At 40.9% G+C, this 19770-nt stretch overlaps 1 protein-coding gene across 2 annotated transcripts in view; it reads right to left on the reverse strand.

Annotated features, from left to right (window-relative positions):
- Positions 1–1678: 1678 nt before the first annotated feature.
- Positions 1679–19770, reverse strand: part of LOC133538558 (voltage-dependent calcium channel gamma-5 subunit-like) — a 61538-nt gene continuing 43446 nt past the window's right edge. Inside the window, exons 3-4 of one of the 2 annotated variants that reach the window (XM_061880211.1) lie at positions 9270–9356; positions 1679–2612 (exon numbers count right to left, since the gene is read on the reverse strand). In XM_061880211.1, coding sequence (XP_061736195.1) covers positions 2410–2612; positions 9270–9356 — 290 coding nt within the window. In that variant the 3' untranslated portion in view covers positions 1679–2409. The remainder of the gene's footprint in view (positions 2613–9269; positions 9357–19770) is intronic. The other variant, XM_061880212.1, reaches the window with a different exon arrangement.

A 19770-nucleotide genomic window follows, 5' to 3' on the forward strand; every position in this document is an offset into this window, starting at 1 on the left:
AAACAAATAAAGTGCACTTTTGTGCATGATGTCACTAAGATAACATATCAAAATAACACTAAATTAAAGTGCACTTTTTGTACAGAACACCACTACAATAGTTTAAAACAAATAAAGTGCACTTTTGTGCATGATGTCACTAAGATAACATATCAAAATAACACTAAATTAAAGTGCACTTTTTGTACAGAACACCACTACAATAGTTTAAAACAAATAAAGTGCACTTTTGTGCATGATGTCACACAAGATATTTCAATAACTATCAAATAAAAATGAGCTGCATAATAAGAAATCAAATAGTGTATATATGTCCTTCGTTCTGTGGTAGGTTCCTGCGGACATTATCTCCTTCTGTTGTTGATTTTTTATTTCATTCGGTGTTGATCTGGAAATTTTGTTGGTGTGGCACCGAATGGAGATGTTGACATGCAGTTTCAAGACTCCCTTTGTCACACCGGGACATGGATTGGTTTTGCTTCTTCCACGTAAAGGATGATTGGCACGAGCCAGACGAGAGTGTAAGTACATATTTATCTATTTAAACACTATAATAAAAAAATAAACAAACTAAGGGCGCTCACAAGGAGGTACAAAACTTGGCTACAAAAATACAAACAGGAAAACAAAAACACTTGCACGATGGCATGAATGAACTATGGACATAGATGGATAGCTAGAACATCAGGAGAGTTCCTTCAGGAAAATTAAAATTTTCAGCACAATCCCATTCAAGATCAGACAAACATTACAGGGAGACAGAACAGGATCGCTGACGGGTCTGCCGGCTTCCAGTGCCCCTTACAAAAAAGATGACATGCAGGTAAACGGGGGGGGGGGGATTAAAATAAAATAAAAATCGGTCTTAGCCTGGGCCCTGGAGTGGGGGTGCAGACTGAGGCCAAGGGGAAAAAAACAACAAAAAACAATGACTCATAGCCATAGTACACATCCCTCTTCCATGTGTGTAAGAGGGAAACATCAAACATCAAAGAACACAGAGGACATTAAAGACATTAAAGTAGCAGATACAACCAGACACTTCTACATACAGCTATGAATAAAAAGTAAAATAAACATATCCACTGTGGTGGCCTCTGCGGTGTTCCACGCCATCGTCCGCTGGGGTGGAGGGAGCATGGCCAGAGACAGGAGCAGACCCAACAAAGCAACCAAGACAGCCGACTCCACTCTCCCAAAGTGTCCAGTCCGCATGGATGAGCGAGGATACGTCCAAGGTGACTGAGGTGTCCGACACCTGCTCACCCAGCCAAGACACCGCAAAGCCTCTCCGTCCCAGCGTTCAGTGCTAGCTCCACAGTCCTGTCCCCTCATCCACATCTCCTCCAGTACATCCAAACAGACTCTGGTGTGGCAGAGACCCAGCAGCTGGTCTCCATGGCCAAAAGTCTCCCGGAGGCAGATCCAGAAGTCCACAAATAAAGCACCACAGAGGTCACGAAAGTGCCACCCCTGGTCACACAGTCCCTAAGGGTCCCGGACCAAAATGCAAAAAAATATAATAACACATGAAAACGAGGGAAACACAAAAGGATGAGACAAGAGCACAGAGCTCCTGCCTACAGCAGCCACTACAGCAGCGCCATCTTGGGAAAAAAACAAAAAGACTTAGCACAAAAGCATTAAACTATGAACTATATACCACAACTTACATGACACGGATCTATGGGCGAGGGCATGAAGGAGATGCAGCAAGGGTAGCGTGTGTGCATGAAGGCAAGCAAAGTTCCCAGACTTATGGACAGAAAGTAAAATCCTTAAATACTGGCTGTGGTATTTAGTAACAGGTGTGAGAGCAGAGGGACAGGGCGTGACAAGGTGGGAACTAATGAGTTACTATGGCAACAAACAAAACCAGGAAGTGCAAACGCAAGAAGAGTCCAGAAAACAAAACAAAACATGATCAAACATAAAACCAGATTAACAGGCATGACACCTTTAAGGCGCCTTATAAAATAGACCCGAATCGACCCGCTCATCGGCAGTGCGCCCTACAATCCGGTGCGCCCTATGGTCCAGAAAATACAGTAAATGTTATGTAGACCACAAGGAATTGTTTTAAATGTAGAAAACAATTTTCATATGCCTCCTTTTAAGGTTTATGAACCAAGGAGGTTGTCCGTGCACTAAAAGGGAAACATTCCAGAATCAAACCATAATTTGAAATTGAGCTCAGCTATAAAGTGTGTACGTATGCATCATGTGCTTGATATGATTCAGTAATGATGAGCGTCAAGCAGAACACTTGCACGATTCTGTAAATATTGCAAGCCTTGTGCTTTAAAATGACACATTTCTTCATTGCAACCCGATATTTTTGCTTTCATTTTGGGAAAATCACGGGGGAGCTGGAACCTAGCTGACTAAGTAAAGGTGATATATGATACTTCACTTCAGGCATGTACACCAAATAATCCTGACTGTGTGATCTTTCCAGGTGAGTAGAATACCTGACAGGATGAAGAAGATTCCAGAAACAAAAGCCAGGATGGTGCGATGAGGTCGAATGTGGCCGATGTTGCTGAGGACAAAACCAATGAACATGAAGAAGAGGCTGACCAGGGGGAAAGGTGTGGCTGAGCGAATCATCTCTGCAACAAAAGAAGAAAATAATTTATAAAAAAATATACTAACCTATTTTCTCAGATTTGGGCAGCAGCCTTTACTTTGACTGTGGAATGGCACCTGTGTGAAAGTGTAAAGTTCAACACCCAGGACTCACTTTGTCCGTCCTGTTGTCACACAATTACCGTATTTTTCGGATTATAAATCGCTCCGGAGTATACGTCGCACCGGCCGAAAATGCATAATAAAGAAGGAAAAAAACAAGAAATCTGCGTTCAAAGGACTCCGGCTTATTAGTGATTCCCAAAGCCCAAAAAAAGTCTGCGGGCTGTAGAGCTTTTTCATTTCGGGCTCCAGTACTCTGGAATGCCCTCCCGGTAACAGTTCGAGATGCCACCTCAGTAGAAGCATTTAAGTCTCACCTTAAAACTCATTTGTATACTCTAGCCTTTAAATAGACTCCCTTTTTAGACCAGTTGATCTGCCGTTTCTTTTCTTTTTCTTCTATGTCCCACTCTCCCTTGTGGAGGGGGTCCGGTCCGATCCGGTGGCCATGTACTGCTCGCCTGTGTATCGGCTGGGGACATCTCTGCGCTGCTGATCCGCCTCCGCTTGGGATGGTTTCCTGCTGGCTCCGCTGTGAACGGGACTCTCGCTGCTGTGTTGGATCCGCTTTGGACTGGACTCTCACGACTGTGTTGGATCCATTATGGATTGATCTTTCACAGTATCATGTTCTCATATGTTCTCATAGTCATCAGTATCATCAGTATCACAGTATCATGTTCTCATAGTCATCATTGTCACCGACGTCCCACTGGGTGTGAGTTTTCCTTGCCCTTATGTGGGCCTACCGAGGATGTCGTAGTGGTTTGTGCAGCCCTTTGAGACACTAGTGATTTAGGGCTATATAAGTAAACATTGATTGATTGATTGATATACGTCGCACTGGAGTATAAGTCGTCTTTTGGGGGGAAATTTATTTGATAAAATCCAACAGCAAGAATAGACATTTGAAAGGCAATTTAAAATAAATAAAGAATAGTGAACAACAGGCTGAATAAGTAAATAACCAACTGATGGTATGTTAACGTAAAATATTATGGTAAGAGTCATTCAAATAACTATAACATATAGAACATGCTATACCTTTACCAAACAATCTGTCACTCCTAATCCATAAATCCCACGAAATCTTCTTCCTCGATGTCGCTTCTAAACAACTCTGCCAACTCCAAAGGTACGCGCCGCTTCCTCTTGTGGTTTTCTGCTGCATATTTCACTACGTCCATCTTGTAATCTGCAGTAAATGATTTCCTTTTCGGTGCCATTTTTGTTCAGCGCTTCTCGGTTTTTATAAGTTACCGCCAACAATGAAATGATCCATTTTAATAGCTACGGCAGTAGCATATTAGCATGTAGCAGTTAGCGTCCCATTACCCACAATCCACTTCTGCCATGACCCTCCCCCGCCAAATTCTTATTGGTTGACGTGTGTGTGACGATTGCTGACATTTTCTTCGTCTCTTCCGAGTATGAGATAAATAATATTGGATATTTTACGCTAATAAAAAAAACTGCGACTTATAGTGCGAAAAATACGGTAATTTTTAAATCTGATTAATCACCTTTTTTAAATTTTGATTAGTCATGATTTATCGCGATTAAGTGCATGCCTGCATAACACCTGAGACTCCCTTATTCTGTCCTGTTGCATTGAAAGCGGTGTTATCAAACAACTATTTTTAAAATCAGATTAAGCACACGTTGTCATTTTGATTACCGTAGTCATGATTAATTGGAGGTTAATTATTCGATAGCGTAAACTCCGAGACATATTTATCCTGTTGTGTTGAAAGCAGTACTGATAATTTAAAAAAAAAAAAAATCAGATTAAGCACAGTTTGTCATTTTGATTAGTCATGATTAATTGCAGTTAATTATTTGATAGCGTAAACCCCAAGAAATATTTATGTCCTGTTGCATTGAAAGCGGTGTTGTCAAACAACTATTTTTAAAATCAGATTAAGCACACTTTGTCATTTTGATTACCGTAGTCATGATTTATTGGAGGTTAATTATTCGATAGCGTAAACTCCAAGACATATTTATCCTGTTGTGTTGAAAGCAGTACTGACAAACAATTTAAAAAAAAAAAAATCAGATTAAGCACAGTTTGTCATTTTGATTAGTCATGAATAATTGCAGTTAATTATTTGATAGCGTAAACCCCAAGAAATATTTATGTCCTGTTGCATTGAAAGCGGTGTTGTCAAACAACTATTTTTAAAATCAGATTAAGCACACTTTGTCATTTTGATTACCGTAGTCATGATTAATTGGAGGTTAATTATTCGATAGCGTAAACTCCGAGACATATTTATCCTGTTGTGTTGAAAGCAGTACTGAAAATTAAAAAAAAAAAAAAATCAGATTAAGCACAGTTTGTCATTTTGATTAGTTATGATTAATTGCAGTTAATTATTTGATAGCGTAAACCCCAAGAAATATTTATGTCCTGTTGCATTGAAAGCGGTGTTGTCAAACAACTATTTTTAAAATCAGATTAAGCACACTTTGTCACTTTGATTACCGTAGTCATGATTAATTGGAGGTTAATTATTCGATAGCGTAAACTCCGAGACATATTTATCCTGTTGTGTTGAAAGCAGTACTGACAAACAATAAATAAAAAAAATCAGATTAAGCACAGTTTGTCATTTTGATTAGTCATGATTAATTGCAGTTAATTATTTGATAGCGTAAACCCCAAGAATTATGTCCTGTTGCATTGAAAGCGGTGTTGTCAAACAACTATTTTTAAAATCAGATTAAGCACACTTTGTCATTTTGATTACCGTAGTCATGATTAATTGCAGTTAATTATTCGATAGCGTAAACCCCAAGACATATACTTATGTCCTGTTGTGTTGAAAGCAGTACTGACAAACAATAAATAAATAAAAATCCTATTAAGCACAGTTTGTCATTTTGATTAGTCATGATTAATTGCAGTTAATTATTTCATATAATTATATTTCATATAATTTCCTGAAGGAACTCACCTGAAGGAATCAATAAAGTACTATCTATCTAATAAACCCCAAAACATACTTATTATGCCCTGTTGTGTTGAAAGCAGTGCTGTCAAACAATTAAAAAAAAGTCAGATTACTCTCACTTTTTCAATTTGATTAATCATGATTAATCACAGGTAAATACTTGCTTGCATAACGCCCCAAACTGATTTAATCGGTCCTGTTGTGTTGGAAGTAGTGCTGACAAACATTTATTTTACAAATCAGATTATTCACTTTTGGATGCCGTCTATCATTAATCGCGTTTAATTATTTGTTTTGTCCGGTTTTCAAGTAAACGTCCACAGCATTTCTACTCCTATGGAGTCTTCCTTCATCCTAGCAACGTTTGTAAGTTTAATAAATCTAACTAAAACAATTCTTACTTACTAAACCGTCCCATGTGTGATGTCTGTAGGAGTGTTTTCATCCATATTTGTACGCGCTATCGTAATGTAAAGAAGCCAGTGTCGTTAGCATAAGCTAATATGCTAGGACGTTTACGAGTGTCTGTGTTAGTGTTATTAAATTATAATGGCATTCTGTTTGTTTTGTTCCGTTTCACAAATTTTCATCCATATTTGTACGCGCCATCGTAATGTAAAGAAGCCAGTGTCGTTAGCATAAGCTAATATGCTAGGACGTTTACGAGTGTCTGTGTTAGTGTTATTAAATTATAATGGCATTCTGTTTGTTTTGTTCCGTTTCACAAATTTTCATCCATATTTGTACGCGCCATCGTAATGTAAAGAAGCCAGTGTCGTTAGCATAAGCTAATATGCTAGGACGTTTACGAGTGTCTGTGTTAGTGTTATTAAATTATAATGGCATTCTGTTTGTTTTGTTCCGTTTCACAAATTTTCATCCATATTTGTACGCGCCATCGTAATGTAAAGAAGCCAGTGTCGTTAGCATAAGCTAATATGCTAGGACGTTTACGAGTGTCTGTGTTAGTGTTATTAAATTATAATGGCATTCTGTTTGTTTTGTTCCGTTTCACAAATTTTCATCCATATTTGTACGCGCCATCGTAATGTAAAGAAGCCAGTGTCGTTAGCTTTAGCTAATATGCTACAACGTTTACGAGTGTCTGTGTTAGTGTTATTAAATTATAATGGCATTCTGTTTGTTTTGTTCCGTTTCACAAATTTTCATCCATATTTGTACGCGCCATCGTAATGTAAAGAAGCCAGTGTCGTTAGCTTTAGCTAATATGCTACAACGTTTACGAGTGTCTGTGTTAGTGTTATTAAATTATAATGGCATACTGTTTGTTTTGTTCCGTTTCACAAATTTTCATCCATATTTGTACGCGCCATCGTAATGTAAAGAAGCCAGTGTCGTTAGCTTTAGCTAATATGCTACAACGTTTACGAGTGTCTGTGTTAGTGTTAATAAATTATAATGGCATTCTGTTTGTTTTGTTCCGTTTCACAAATTTTCATCCATATTTGTACGCGCCATCGTAATGTAAAGAAGCCAGTGTCGTTAGCTTTAGCTAATATGCTACAACGTTTACGAGTGTCTGTGTTAGTGTTATTAAATTATAATGGCATTCTGTTTGTTTTGTTCCGTTTCACAAATTTTCATCCATATTTGTACGCGCCATCGTAATGTAAAGAAGCTAGTGTCGTTAGCATAAGCTAATATGCTAGGACGTTTACGAGTGTCTGTGTTAGTGTTATTAAATTATAATGGCATTCTGTTTGTTTTGTTCCGTTTCACAAATTTCTCAGTAAATTCACCAGGATGTCACCGTGGAGTTAGAGTCTGCTTAGCCGATTGCAGAGCTGGCTTCCGCAGCAAGTGGGTCCATGACGATGACTTCCGTTTTGTTTCATCAGCCGTTTTACAGACACCGTTTGGAAAAAATTAAGGTATGTAAATATTCTTCCCCAAAATCTTTCTGTGTAAATAACTCCTTTCCCAACGTAAATGTCTGCAGTTTATAGGCCAGTGCGGCTAATATATAGAAAATAATTGTGTCTTCTAAACACAGTGGCTAGTGGTTAGAGTGTCCGCCCTGAGATCGGTTTGTTGTGAGTTCAAACCTCGGCCGAGTCATACCAAACAAAGACTATAAAAATGGGACCCATTACTTCCCTGCTTGGCACTCAGCGTCAAGGGTTGGAATTCAATCAATCAATCAATGTTTACTTATATAGCCCTAAATCACTAGTGTCTCAAAGGGCTGCACAAACCACTACCACATCCTCGGTAGGCCCACATAAGGGCAAGGAAAACTCACACCCAGTGGGACGTCGGTGACAATGATGACTATGAGAACCTTGGAGAGGAGGAAAGCAATGGATGTCGAGCGGGTCTAACATGATACTGTGAAAGTTCAATCCATAATGGATCCAACACAGTCGCGAGAGTCCAGTCCAAAGCGGATCCAACACAGCAGCGAGAGTCCCGTTCACAGCGGAGCCAGCAGGAAACCATCCCAAGCGGAGGCGGATCAGCAGCGCAGAGATGTCCCCAGCCGATACACAGGCGAGCAGTACATGGCCACCGGATCGGACCGGACCCCATCCACAAGGGAGAGTGGGACATAGAAGAAAAAGAAAAGAAACGGCAGATCAACTGGTCTAAAAAGGGAGTCTATTTAAAGGCTAGAGTATACAAATGAGTTTTAAGGTGAGACTTAAATGCTTCTACTGAGGTGGCATCTCAAACTGTTACCGGGAGGGCATTCCAGAGTACTGGAGCCCGAACGGAAAACGCTCTATAGCCCGCAGATATTGGGGGTATATGTTATTGTTTTGCATCCCCTGTCATCCTAGTACCCCCTACCCCCCAGAGAGGAGTTGTACAGTCTGATGGCGTGTGGGACAAAAAAGTGTATTAGTCCTGCACTTGGGACGAAGCAGTCTAGCCCTGAACAGGCTCCTCTGGCTACTGATAACGCTATGCAGAGGGTGACTGGCATCATCCATGATGCTCACTAGTTTTTCCATAGTCCCCTTCTCTGCCACCGTCACCAGTGAGTCCAGTTTTATTCCGATCGTGGAACCGGCCCGTCTGATCAGTTTCTCCAGTCTGTTCTTCTTAGATGTACTAACCCCCTAGCACACTGGCAAATACACAGACTGGTAGTACATCCACAAAAGTTTTTTTTTTGCAAATGTTGAAGGAGCGCAGCCTCCTCAGGAAGTATTTTTAGATTAGATAGTACTTTATTTATTCCGTCAGGAGAGTTCCTTCAGGAAAATTACAATTTTCAGCACAATCCCATTCAATATCAGACAAACATTAAAGGGAGACAGAACAGGATCGCTGACGGGTCTGCCGGCTTCCAGCGCCCCTTACAAAAAAAAGATGACATACAGGTAAACAAGGGGGGGGGATAGAAGATTAAAATAAAATTTAAAAAATCCGTCTTAGCCTGGGCCCTGGAGAGGGGGTGCAGACTGAGGCCAAGGGAAAAAAAAAACAACTCATAGCCATAGTACACATCCCTCTTACATGTGTGTAAGAGGGAAACATCAAACATCAAAGAACACATAGGACATTAAAGACAGCTGTACAGTTGTGTACAGCCTACTCCGTCCTTTTCTGTACAAGTAAAAGTACAGAACGACAGAACAGACCTGACTTACTTACTCAGGACACTAACTGTAGACTCAGAAGTCATCTGGACTTTAGTGGGCATCACATATTCAATGGTAAAACACCGACCTTTCTCTTCCCCTGAAAAGAGAGGCAAAAAAAACCAGCTTTAAATAGTATTTGAGGACAGAAAAAACAGTAAATAAAGTTGAAGTAGACAAAACCATACATCAAGCTGTTATTCCAATAATTTAGACTGAGGACCATCTGCGTTCAAAGGACTCCGCCTTATTAGTGATTCCCAAAGCCCGAAAAAAGTCTTCGGGCTATAGAGCGTTTTCCGTTCGGGCTCCAGTACTCTGGAATGCCCTCCCGGTAACAGTTCGAGATGCCACCTCAGTAGAAGCATTTAAGTCTCACCTTAAAACTCATTTGTATACTCTAGCCTTTAAATAGACTCCCTTTTTAGACCAGTTGATCTGCCGTTTCTTTTCTTTTTCTTCTATGTCCCACTCTCCCTTGTGGAGGGGGTCCGGTCCGATCCGGTGGCCATGTACTGCTTGCCTGTGTATCGGCTGGGGACATCTCTGCGATGCTGATCCGCCTCCGCTTGGGATGGTTTCCTGCTGGCTCCTCTGTGAACGGGACTCTCGCTGCTGTGTTGGATCCGCTTTGGACTGGACTCTCGCGACTGTGTTGGATCCATTATGGATTGAACTTTCACAGTATCATGTTAGACCCGCTCGACATCCATTGCTTTCCTCCTCTCCAAGGTTCTCATAGTCATCATGGTCACCGACGTCCCACTGGGTCATTATTGTCACCGATGTCCCACTGGGTGTGAGTTTTCCTTGCCCTTATGTGGGCCTACCGAGGATGTCGTGGTGGTTTGTGCAGCCCTTTGAGACACTAGTGATTTAGGGCTATATAAGTAAACATTGATTGATTGATTGATTATGTTCTTAATTGAATAAATTGCAGTAATTTCCAATAAAATGCTAGAATTTCCAAGAGTTTTATGTGGGTTAAGATTAAAAGTGTGACGAGTTTTTGCCAAAGGTCTATCTCTCTGGCGTGAGGGATTGGAACTGCGCAGCAAGTGCTTTTCACACAGCCAATGATCTGAATGATTGTCCAAGCAAAAACAGCTAAACTGTCAATTAAGGACACCGAGTCGTGACAGAAAAGAGCTGCGGACACACTGGATTGTTCCCCTTAGCAGCAAGTCGTCACTGCAGCAGTTCAGACGTAAAACCATACGGCTGAATTATTGATACACTTGACAGTTGTGATATCATAGAAGCACAAGGCCCCGCAAAACTTCTAAAAAAAGGACATGTTTAATCATACTAAAGACAAGTAAAACGTCAGTCAATATAATGCAGGACGTAGCATTTCCAAACAAAAATATGTACACAGAGCGTTGGCACAGTTATGATTGTGGGCTTCATTGCTATAAAAAACATTCCTGTACCAACGCTTTGATCAGACCCTCATTTACATAATTTGGGTTATGCTGCTAACGGGTTGAGTGTTTGCGCTGGTTGTGTTCCCAAAATGCAGAAGGATGCGCTTGTGTAGGTAAAGTGAAGATTTACTTGCATAAATCTTAATCCAAACTCTGTCTCCATCCATCCATTTCCTACCGCTTATTCCAGATAGGCACCAGCGCCCCCTGCAACCCCAAAGGGAAACTCTGTCTCATGTTTTAGAAATTCGGGTGAAGAGAGGGGCGGAATTTTCTACCGATCACCACCTGGTGGTGAGTTGGGTCCGATGATGGGGTAGGATGCCGGTCAGACCTGGTAGGCCCAAACGCATTGCGAGGGTTCACTGGGAACGCCTTGCTGAGTCTCCCGTCAGAGAGAATTTCAATTCCCACCTCCGGAAAAACTTTGAACATGTCACAAGGACGGCGGTGGACTCTATTGTTGAGGTGGCCAATCGGAGCTGTGGCCGCAAGGTGGTTGGTGCATGTTGTAGCGGTAATTCCAGAACCTGCTGGTGGAGATAGGGTGCCGTCAAGTTGAAAAAAAAAGTCCAATCGGGTCCTTTTGGCTAATGCGACCCCGAAGGCAGCGGCCAGGTACTGACAGGCCAAAGAGTGCGGCGGCTTTGGCGGTCGCAGAGGCAAAAACTTAGACATGGGAAGAGTTTGGGGAAGCCATAAAGAACGAATTCAGGACGGCTACGAAGCGATTCTAGAACACCAATCTGCCGCCTCAGGAGGGGGAAGAGATGCACTGCCAACACTGTTGTAGATCGGTGAAAGGAATACTTAGAAGACCTCTTCAATCCCACCTACAGGTTTTCCTATGAGCAAGCAGTGCCGGCGGAATCTGTGGTGAGCTCTCCTATTTCTCGGGCTGAGGTTTGGCAAGGTAGTTAAAAAGCTCCTTGGTGGCCTTCCCCCGCCGGGGGTGGATGTGATTTGCCCGGAGTTCCTAAGGCTCTGGATGCTGTGGGTCTGTCTTGATTGACAAGACTCTGCAACATTGCATGGATATCTGAGTCGGTACCTCTGAATTGAGACACTGAGGTGGTAGTTCCTCTCTTTAAGAAGGGGAACCGGTTGTGGAACTAATGACCAGCTATATACTCTCGGCAGGGTCCTTGAGCGTGACCAACCAGTATGCATTGTGGACTTGGAGAAGGCATTTGACCATGTCCCTCGGGGAGTCTTGTGGGGTATCTGGCTGTCTGATTGTGGCGGTAAGCTCCCTGTATGATCGGTGTCAGAGCTGGCAATAAGTCTGAATCGTTTCCAGTGAGGGTTGGACTCTGCCAGGGCTTCCCTTTGTCACCAATTCTGTTCAAACCAGCCAGCCGGTTAGAATACAAAACCCAAACAGAAAATCAACACTAAACTAAGAAAACAAACACAAAACGTGTTATGATCTGTTATGACAAGTCGTAACAAGTTCTACCACAGATCCCTCTGTAAAATGTTGTGGGATTTCGCCCTATTACTTATTTGCCATTTATTTTGCCGTAACAAAACAGCAAAGCTCATGGTGACATAAGAAATAGAAGTAAACACCACTTAAAACAACATCAATATGAAACAAAAGGCCGCCCTATTAATGGTTCTACACTAACTGCGCCCAATGATAATAGCCAGTGATTATTTGTAGGTCAAACACTGCTCTACAGCCGTTAAGTAAGCAATAAGGCCACTCAATTGCCCTTAAAACACGATAGGGGCGGGGGGGACTGGGGGGGTTGCTGTCTGTCAGTAAACATCTGTTATCTAATCACAGCCATGTGACCTGCTTACATGCATGCAGTGAACACAGAGCCAGCACAGTATGAGCATGGAACAAAAACAGTGGAATTATGAATGTAAAAGAAAAATGCATACAACATAATTAATTTAGGATTAGTAACAACAGTGGAGGAGAGGTGGGATATGTTATAGGGGAACTTAAATATTTTTAAAATGTTGCCTATCCTTCACAATACTTATGTGTGACAATAACACTTACCATATTTTTCGGATTATAAATCGCTCCAGATTATACGTTGCACTGGCCGAAAATGCATAATAAAGAAGGAAAAAAACATATATACGTCGCACTGGAGTATCCATCCATCCATTTCCTACCACTTATTACCTTTTGGGGTCGCGGGGGGCGCTGGCGCCTATTTTAGCAACAATCGGGCGGAAGGCGGGGTACACTCTGGACAAGTCGCCACCTCATCGCAGGGCCAACACAGATAGACAGACAACATTCACACACTAGGGACCATTTAGTGTTGCCAATCAACCTATCCCCAGGTGCATGTCTTTGGAAGTGGGAGGAAGCCGGAGTACCCGGAGGGAACCCACGCAGTCACGGGGAGAACATGCAAACTCCACACAGAAAGATCCCGAGCCTGGATTTGAACCCAGGACGGCAGAAGCTTCGTATTGTGAGGCACACGTACTAACCCCTCTGCCACCGTGAAGCCCGCACTGGAGTATAAATCGCATTTTTGGGGGAAATTTATTTGATAAAATTTAACACCAAGAAGAGACGTTTGAAAGGCAATTTAAAATATATAAAGAATAGTGAACAACAGGCTGAATAAGTGTACGTTATATGACGCATAAATACCCAACTGAGAAGTTGCCTGGTATGTTAACCCAACTCTACATGCCCCTAAAGCTGACCAACACGCCGGATTGTAGTCAGCTGGAGGCGTGTCTTAATGAAATTAAACAATGGATGTCCGCTAACTTTTTGCAACTCAACGCCAAAAAAACGGAAATGCTGATTATCGGTCCTGCGAGACACCGAACTCTATTTAATAATACAACTCTAACATTTGACAATTAAACAAGGTGACTCGGTAAAGAATCTGGGTATTATCTTCGACCCAACTCTCTCCTTTGAGGCACACATTAAAAGCGTTACTAAAACGGCCTTCTTTCATCTCCGTAATATTGCTAAAATTCGCTCCATTTTGTCCACTAAAGACGCCGAGATCATTATCCATGCGTTTGTTACGTCTCGTCTCGATTACTGTAACGTATTATTTTCGGGTCTCCCCATGTCTAGCATTAAAAGATTACAGTTGGTACAAAATGCGGCTGCTAGACTTTTGACAAGAACAAGAAAGTTTGATCACATTACACCTGTACTGGCTCACCTGCACTGGCTTCCTGTGCACTTAAGATGTGACTTTAAGGTTTTACTACTTACGTAAAAAATACTACACGGTCTAGCTCCATCCTATCTTGCCGATTGTATTGTACCATATGTCCCGGCAAGAAATCTGCGTTCAAAGGACTCCGGCTTATTAGTGATTCCCAAAGCCCAAAAAAAGTCTGCGGGCTATAGAGCGTTTTCATTTCGGGCTCCAGTACTCTGGAATGCCCTCCCGGTAACAGTTCGAGATGCCACCTCAGTAGAAGCATTTAAGTCTCACCTTAAAACTCATTTGTATACTCTAGCCTTTAAATAAACTCCCTTTTTAGACCAGTTGATCTGCCGTTTCTTTTCTTTTTCTCCTATGTCCCACTCTCCCTTGTGGAGGGGGTCCGGTCCGATCCGGTGGCCATGTACTGCTCGCCTGTGTATCGGCTGGGGACATCTCTGCGCTGCAGATCCGCCTCCGCTTGGGATGGTTTCCTGCTGGCTCCGCTGTGAACGGGACTCTCGCTGCTGTGTTGGATCCGCTTTGGACTGGACTCTCGCGACTGTGTTGGATCCATTGTGGATTGAACTTTCACAGTATCATGTTAGACCCGCTCGACATCCATTGCTTTCCTCCTCTCCAAGGTTCTCATAGTCATCATTGTCACCGACGTCCCACTGGGTGTGAGTTTTCCTTGCCCTTATGTGGGCCTACCGAGGATGTCGTGGTGGTTTGTGCAGCCCTTTGAGACACTAGTGATTTAGGGCTATATAAGTAAACATTGATTGATTGATTGATTGATATTATGGTAAGAGTCCTTCAAATAACTATAACATATAGAACATGCTGTACGTTTACCAAACAATCTGTCACTCCTAATCGATAAATCCCGTGAAATCTTCTTCCTCGATGTCGCTTCTAAACAACTCTGCCAACTCTAAAGGTATGCGCCGCTTCCTCTTGTCGTTTTCTGCTGCATACTTCACTACGTCCATCTTGCAATCGGCAGTACATGATTTCCTTTTCGGTGCCATTTTTGTTCAGCCCTTCTCAGTTTTGAAAGTTACCGCCATTGATGAAATGATCCATTTTAATAGCTACAGCAGTAGCATATTAGCAGTTAGCGTTCCATGACCCTCCCTCGCAGAATTCTTATTGGTTGACGTGTATGTGACGATTGCTGACGTTTTCTTCGTCTCTTCCACGAATGAGATAAATAATATTATTTGATAATTTACGGTAATTTGTTATTAATTTCCCACATAAGTTGCCCCGGAGTATATGTCGCACCCCCGGCCAAACTATGAAAAAAACTGCGACTTATAGCCAGAAAAGTACGGTATGTCTTTCTCTTCTCTCCATTCTAATTAGTAGATAGACACTGGCAAGAGGTGACTAACAATGCAGGTAATGAGGATTTGATGTATTCCACCTATACAGCCCTCTAAAAAACCAAAACAATTATTTTGGGGTGCATTAGTTTATTAGTTTATTAAGGATCCCCATTAGTCTCCACCGCAGTGGAGACTATTCTTCCTGGGGTCCAGGCAAAAAACATCACACAACCACAGAACAAACGATTAAAATGCAGTACAACATGAACCAATAATAAATTGTCATAATACAAAAATAGCAACAACAAAGAACCAAAAAATACTAATAAATGTTGTTACATAATAATTTTCATACCAAAGATAAAAAATAGCAATAGATATACTGTATACATTTTTGCAAAAATAAAACAAAGAACCAATGGCCTAAAATATACACATTAGTGTACCAAAGACAAACAATAAGTGACGAAAAAAGTATCATCCATCCATTTTCTGCTGCTTATCCCATAATCAATAAAATACTCAATGGTCAATAAAAACAGTCATGACATTAGGTACAATCTAAAATAATCTCTTTACGCAATACTTCTCCTTTTAGTTTATTCTTAAAGCCCACCATGCTGGTGATTGATAGGTGCATTGATTTCCTTCAACAACAACAACTAATTATGGAAGACTTTGAAAGGGCCAGTAATGACTACTTTGAGGACAAATGATGATCCAGACCCATATCTTTCGGAGCTTGAATATCCAGAAGATGAGGTACACGTTTTAAAAGCTGAGTGCTCGGCTGATTTAGCTATAGTGAAACACTAAGAATCATGTCGCAGTATTGCTATCTGGTGGATTCCAGATGTACTGGACTCCCACATATTTTTTTTAATTAATATAGCAATTCAATAATCATACCCACTCGACATCCATTGGCAGCCGATCACTCTGGAAGGAGAGTTCCGACATCTGCCGAACCTTCTCAAGGTTTCTTCTTTTTCTCCAGTTGGGTTCTTTTGCGTTTGTCCTGGCTCGGACGTGGGTTTAGATCAGGGAATGTTGTTTTAAGCTTGTAAAGCCCTTTGAGACACTTGTGATAAAGGGCTACATAAATAAACGGTAATTGATTGATTAAGTGCTAAGCAGGAAATACAAACTACGAACATAATAAAACAATCACTTTCCAAACAATGTCAACTATCACTAGGATGCAGACTGATGGGATGTTTGTATCTTTTAACACTAGAATTATTTGATTCTAGCGGGAACTCTCATTCAACCCTTCTTCGATTACGCTTGCACCTCCTGGTACCCCAGCACCTCCAAAACCCTCAAATCTAGACTCCAAACATCCCAGAATAAGCTAATCCGGTTACTTTTAGACCTCCACCCCAGATCACACCTCAATCCAACCCACTTCTCCAAAGTGGGCTGGCTCAGGGTGGAGGACAGAGTCAAACAACTTGCACTGAGCCTAGTCTATAAAATCCGCTACACCTCCTTGATACCGAAGTACATGTCAAATTACTTCCTTAACGTAAATGACCGCCATAACCACACCACCAGGGGGAGCTCCACAAACCACGTTAAACCCAGATTCCGATCTAACAAAGGTCTTAACTCATTCTCTTTCTATGCCACATCAATGTGGAATGCACTCCCAACAGGTATAAAAGTAAGTGCATCTCTATATTCCTTCAGAACTGCTCTAAAACAACACCTCCAGGCAACTTCAACACTTTACTAATACCCTCCTCCATTCACACCCCATCTCCCCGGATTATAAACTCAAATGTACTTCTAATGTATATACTTGTTCTTATGCTATGTGAACTCACTATGTTCTCTGCTGGCTGTACATATCCTACTAAATAAGACCTACACTGTTTCAATGTCCACATTTCTCTGTTGATGCAATTGTTGATGACTGAAGTTCTGATATCAACCAAAGCTCCTCATCCCACCCCCCGGATTGTAAATAATGTAAATAATTCAATGTACATACTATGATGATTAACTTGTGTGATGATTGTATTATGCTGATAGTATATATTTGTACCATGAATTGATTAACGTGGACCCCGACTTAAACAAGTTGAAAAACTTATTGGGGTGTTACCATTTAGTGGTCAATTGTACGGAATATGTACTGTACTGTGCAATCTACTAATAAAAGTATCAATCAATCAATCAATCAATTGATGATCATCATAATCCTCACTCCCCAAGTAAAACCATCAACGTGGGAGCAAACGAGCATATTGTTGTGTCTTCCTTGCAATGTCAGAATCAGAAATAATTTATTCATCCAGGAAGGGAAATTCAGAAACTAACTTTGGATCAGAGTTAGTTGTCAACTTCTCAGCTTATAGTAGAAGTTTTACAGTAAATACTAGAGGTTAGAAACTTTTACCAACTCAAAGGCCGAGTATGTCAAGGGCTGCAGTAGTTCCTTCATGATCAGAGCGCTGTGTTACTAAAAGTAGTTCCTCTACTATATATATATATATAAATATATATATGTATGTGTGTATATATATATATAAATATGTGTATGTATGTGTGTATATATATATATATATATATATAAATATGTGTATGTATGTGTGTATATATATATAAATATGTGTGTGTGTATATATATGTATGTGTGTGTGTATATACTGTATATATATATATATGTATATATATATATATACATATATATATATATGTAATGTGTGTGTGTGTGTGTGTATATGTATGTGTATGTATACATGCAGGGTTTCCCACACATTCATTTTTTTGTGGCTGCCCGCCACAAATAAAAAAATAATAATAAAAAATAAAAAAATAAACTTTTTTTTTTTTTCCGGCTTTTGACTCACTTGACCGCTCATAAAAGTAATGGGACTCTGTCTGTGAATGGAGCTTGTAGTTACATATTATATAAAAATGTAAATATTATACAAATATGTACATAAATGTAAATGTATGCAGGGTTTCCCACACATTCATTTTTTTTGTGGTGGCCCGCCACTAAAGAATTACAGCCGCCACAAATAAAAAAATAGTAATAAAAAAGAAAAAAAAAACATTTTTTTAATTTTATTTACCAACTCAAAGGCCGAGTATGTCAAGGGCTGCAGTAGTTCCTCCATGATCAGAGCGCTGTGTTACTAAAAGTAGTTCCTCTGTGTTAGTTCTTACAATAACAATGTTGCGAGCGCTTGGTTAATATGCAGGTCACAGCATGTAAATGGAGAATTGTTGGTGTTTTTTTGGATGTTTTTTTAGAGCTTTATAGGCGTGATGCAAGACTCTCGTTAACTAATTTGTTAGTCATCTCTTGCTAGCATTATAATAGAGAAAGACTGTCAGCGTGTGGACTTTGGGGTTTTTGTTTTTCCGAGATGCAAGTAAAGTTGGATCGGACATCGCTTGGAAGTAAATACATAATTTTATATAAGGTAAAAAACAAAAGGCGCGCACAAAGGCGGAGAACAAACTTGCCTAATGAAACAAATACTAGCACTTGGGCAAAAAACTATGAACACGGAACAAACAAACACTGTGACAAGAATACACAAAACTCACGTGGCAAGAAACGAGCAGCAAGAAGCTATGGCAGCATGACAATGGCATGAGTAGTAGGGATATCAAATAGAATGGGTATCCAGGAGGAAATGCCGCAAGGCCGACTGCCTGGCAACTGCAAGCTTAAATACTACCGACCTGATTAGTGACAGGTGCGCGAGTGCAAAACGTGAGAAAGGTGAAACTAATGAATAGTCATGGAAACAAAACAAGCAAGAGTGTGACGGTTGGGTCGCATGGTGATGCGGAGTCGTTCTCTCAAGGACGCAGCGTGAAGGTAAGAGTAAATGATTTATTTAAGAATACAACAAACTATGAAAAAGAAAAACTCATAGCACAAAAGACAAAACAAAAGAGCTAGCATGGGAGCTAGAGGAATATCAAGGCCTAGTGCGGAAGCTAGCAAAAGCAGAACTGGTAACACAAACTACGAAGCCAGACGGAATGAACGAAGGAGGCAGGCTTAAATCAAGACAGTAATCAGAAAAACAGGTGTGCGTCTGGAACACACGGCGGGTGAAAATAATACGTTACCATGGTGACCAAACTAACTCACAGGTGCACAAACAATAACAAAGGGAGTCCAAACTAACAGAAAACACCAACAGACCCAAAAATCCAAATCACAATATGATCCGGGCAGCAGATCACAACAATGAGTGCACAACCAGGAACTAAAAAGAGTCCAAAAAACAAACAGCACATGGTCAAACAAAAACATGATCAACAGACATGACAAAGACGCGTGTTCTTGTCTCACATTAGGGATTGAAAATTATGGACAAAATAAAAAAAAAAAAAGTGTTTCATACAGTAAGTGTGTCTTTGTAAATGTGAGGCATTAAATATGGAGAAGATAGGTTTTGTTATGCCGCAATTCATGTTTTTTTTCCACTTCCTGAGCTTGAAAAGAGATACAGGATACAGCTAGGCGAAAGAGAGTACTAAAAAAAGCCTGAAGGGTAAATCATGGGGGGTGGCTGGATTAAAATCCGCCTGCAAGAAGATGCAGTTGGGTGATTGTTCACAACAGG

Source organism: Nerophis ophidion, linkage group LG20 (assembly GCF_033978795.1).
Source record: "Nerophis ophidion isolate RoL-2023_Sa linkage group LG20, RoL_Noph_v1.0, whole genome shotgun sequence".
Lineage (NCBI taxonomy): Eukaryota > Metazoa > Chordata > Actinopteri > Syngnathiformes > Syngnathidae > Nerophis > Nerophis ophidion.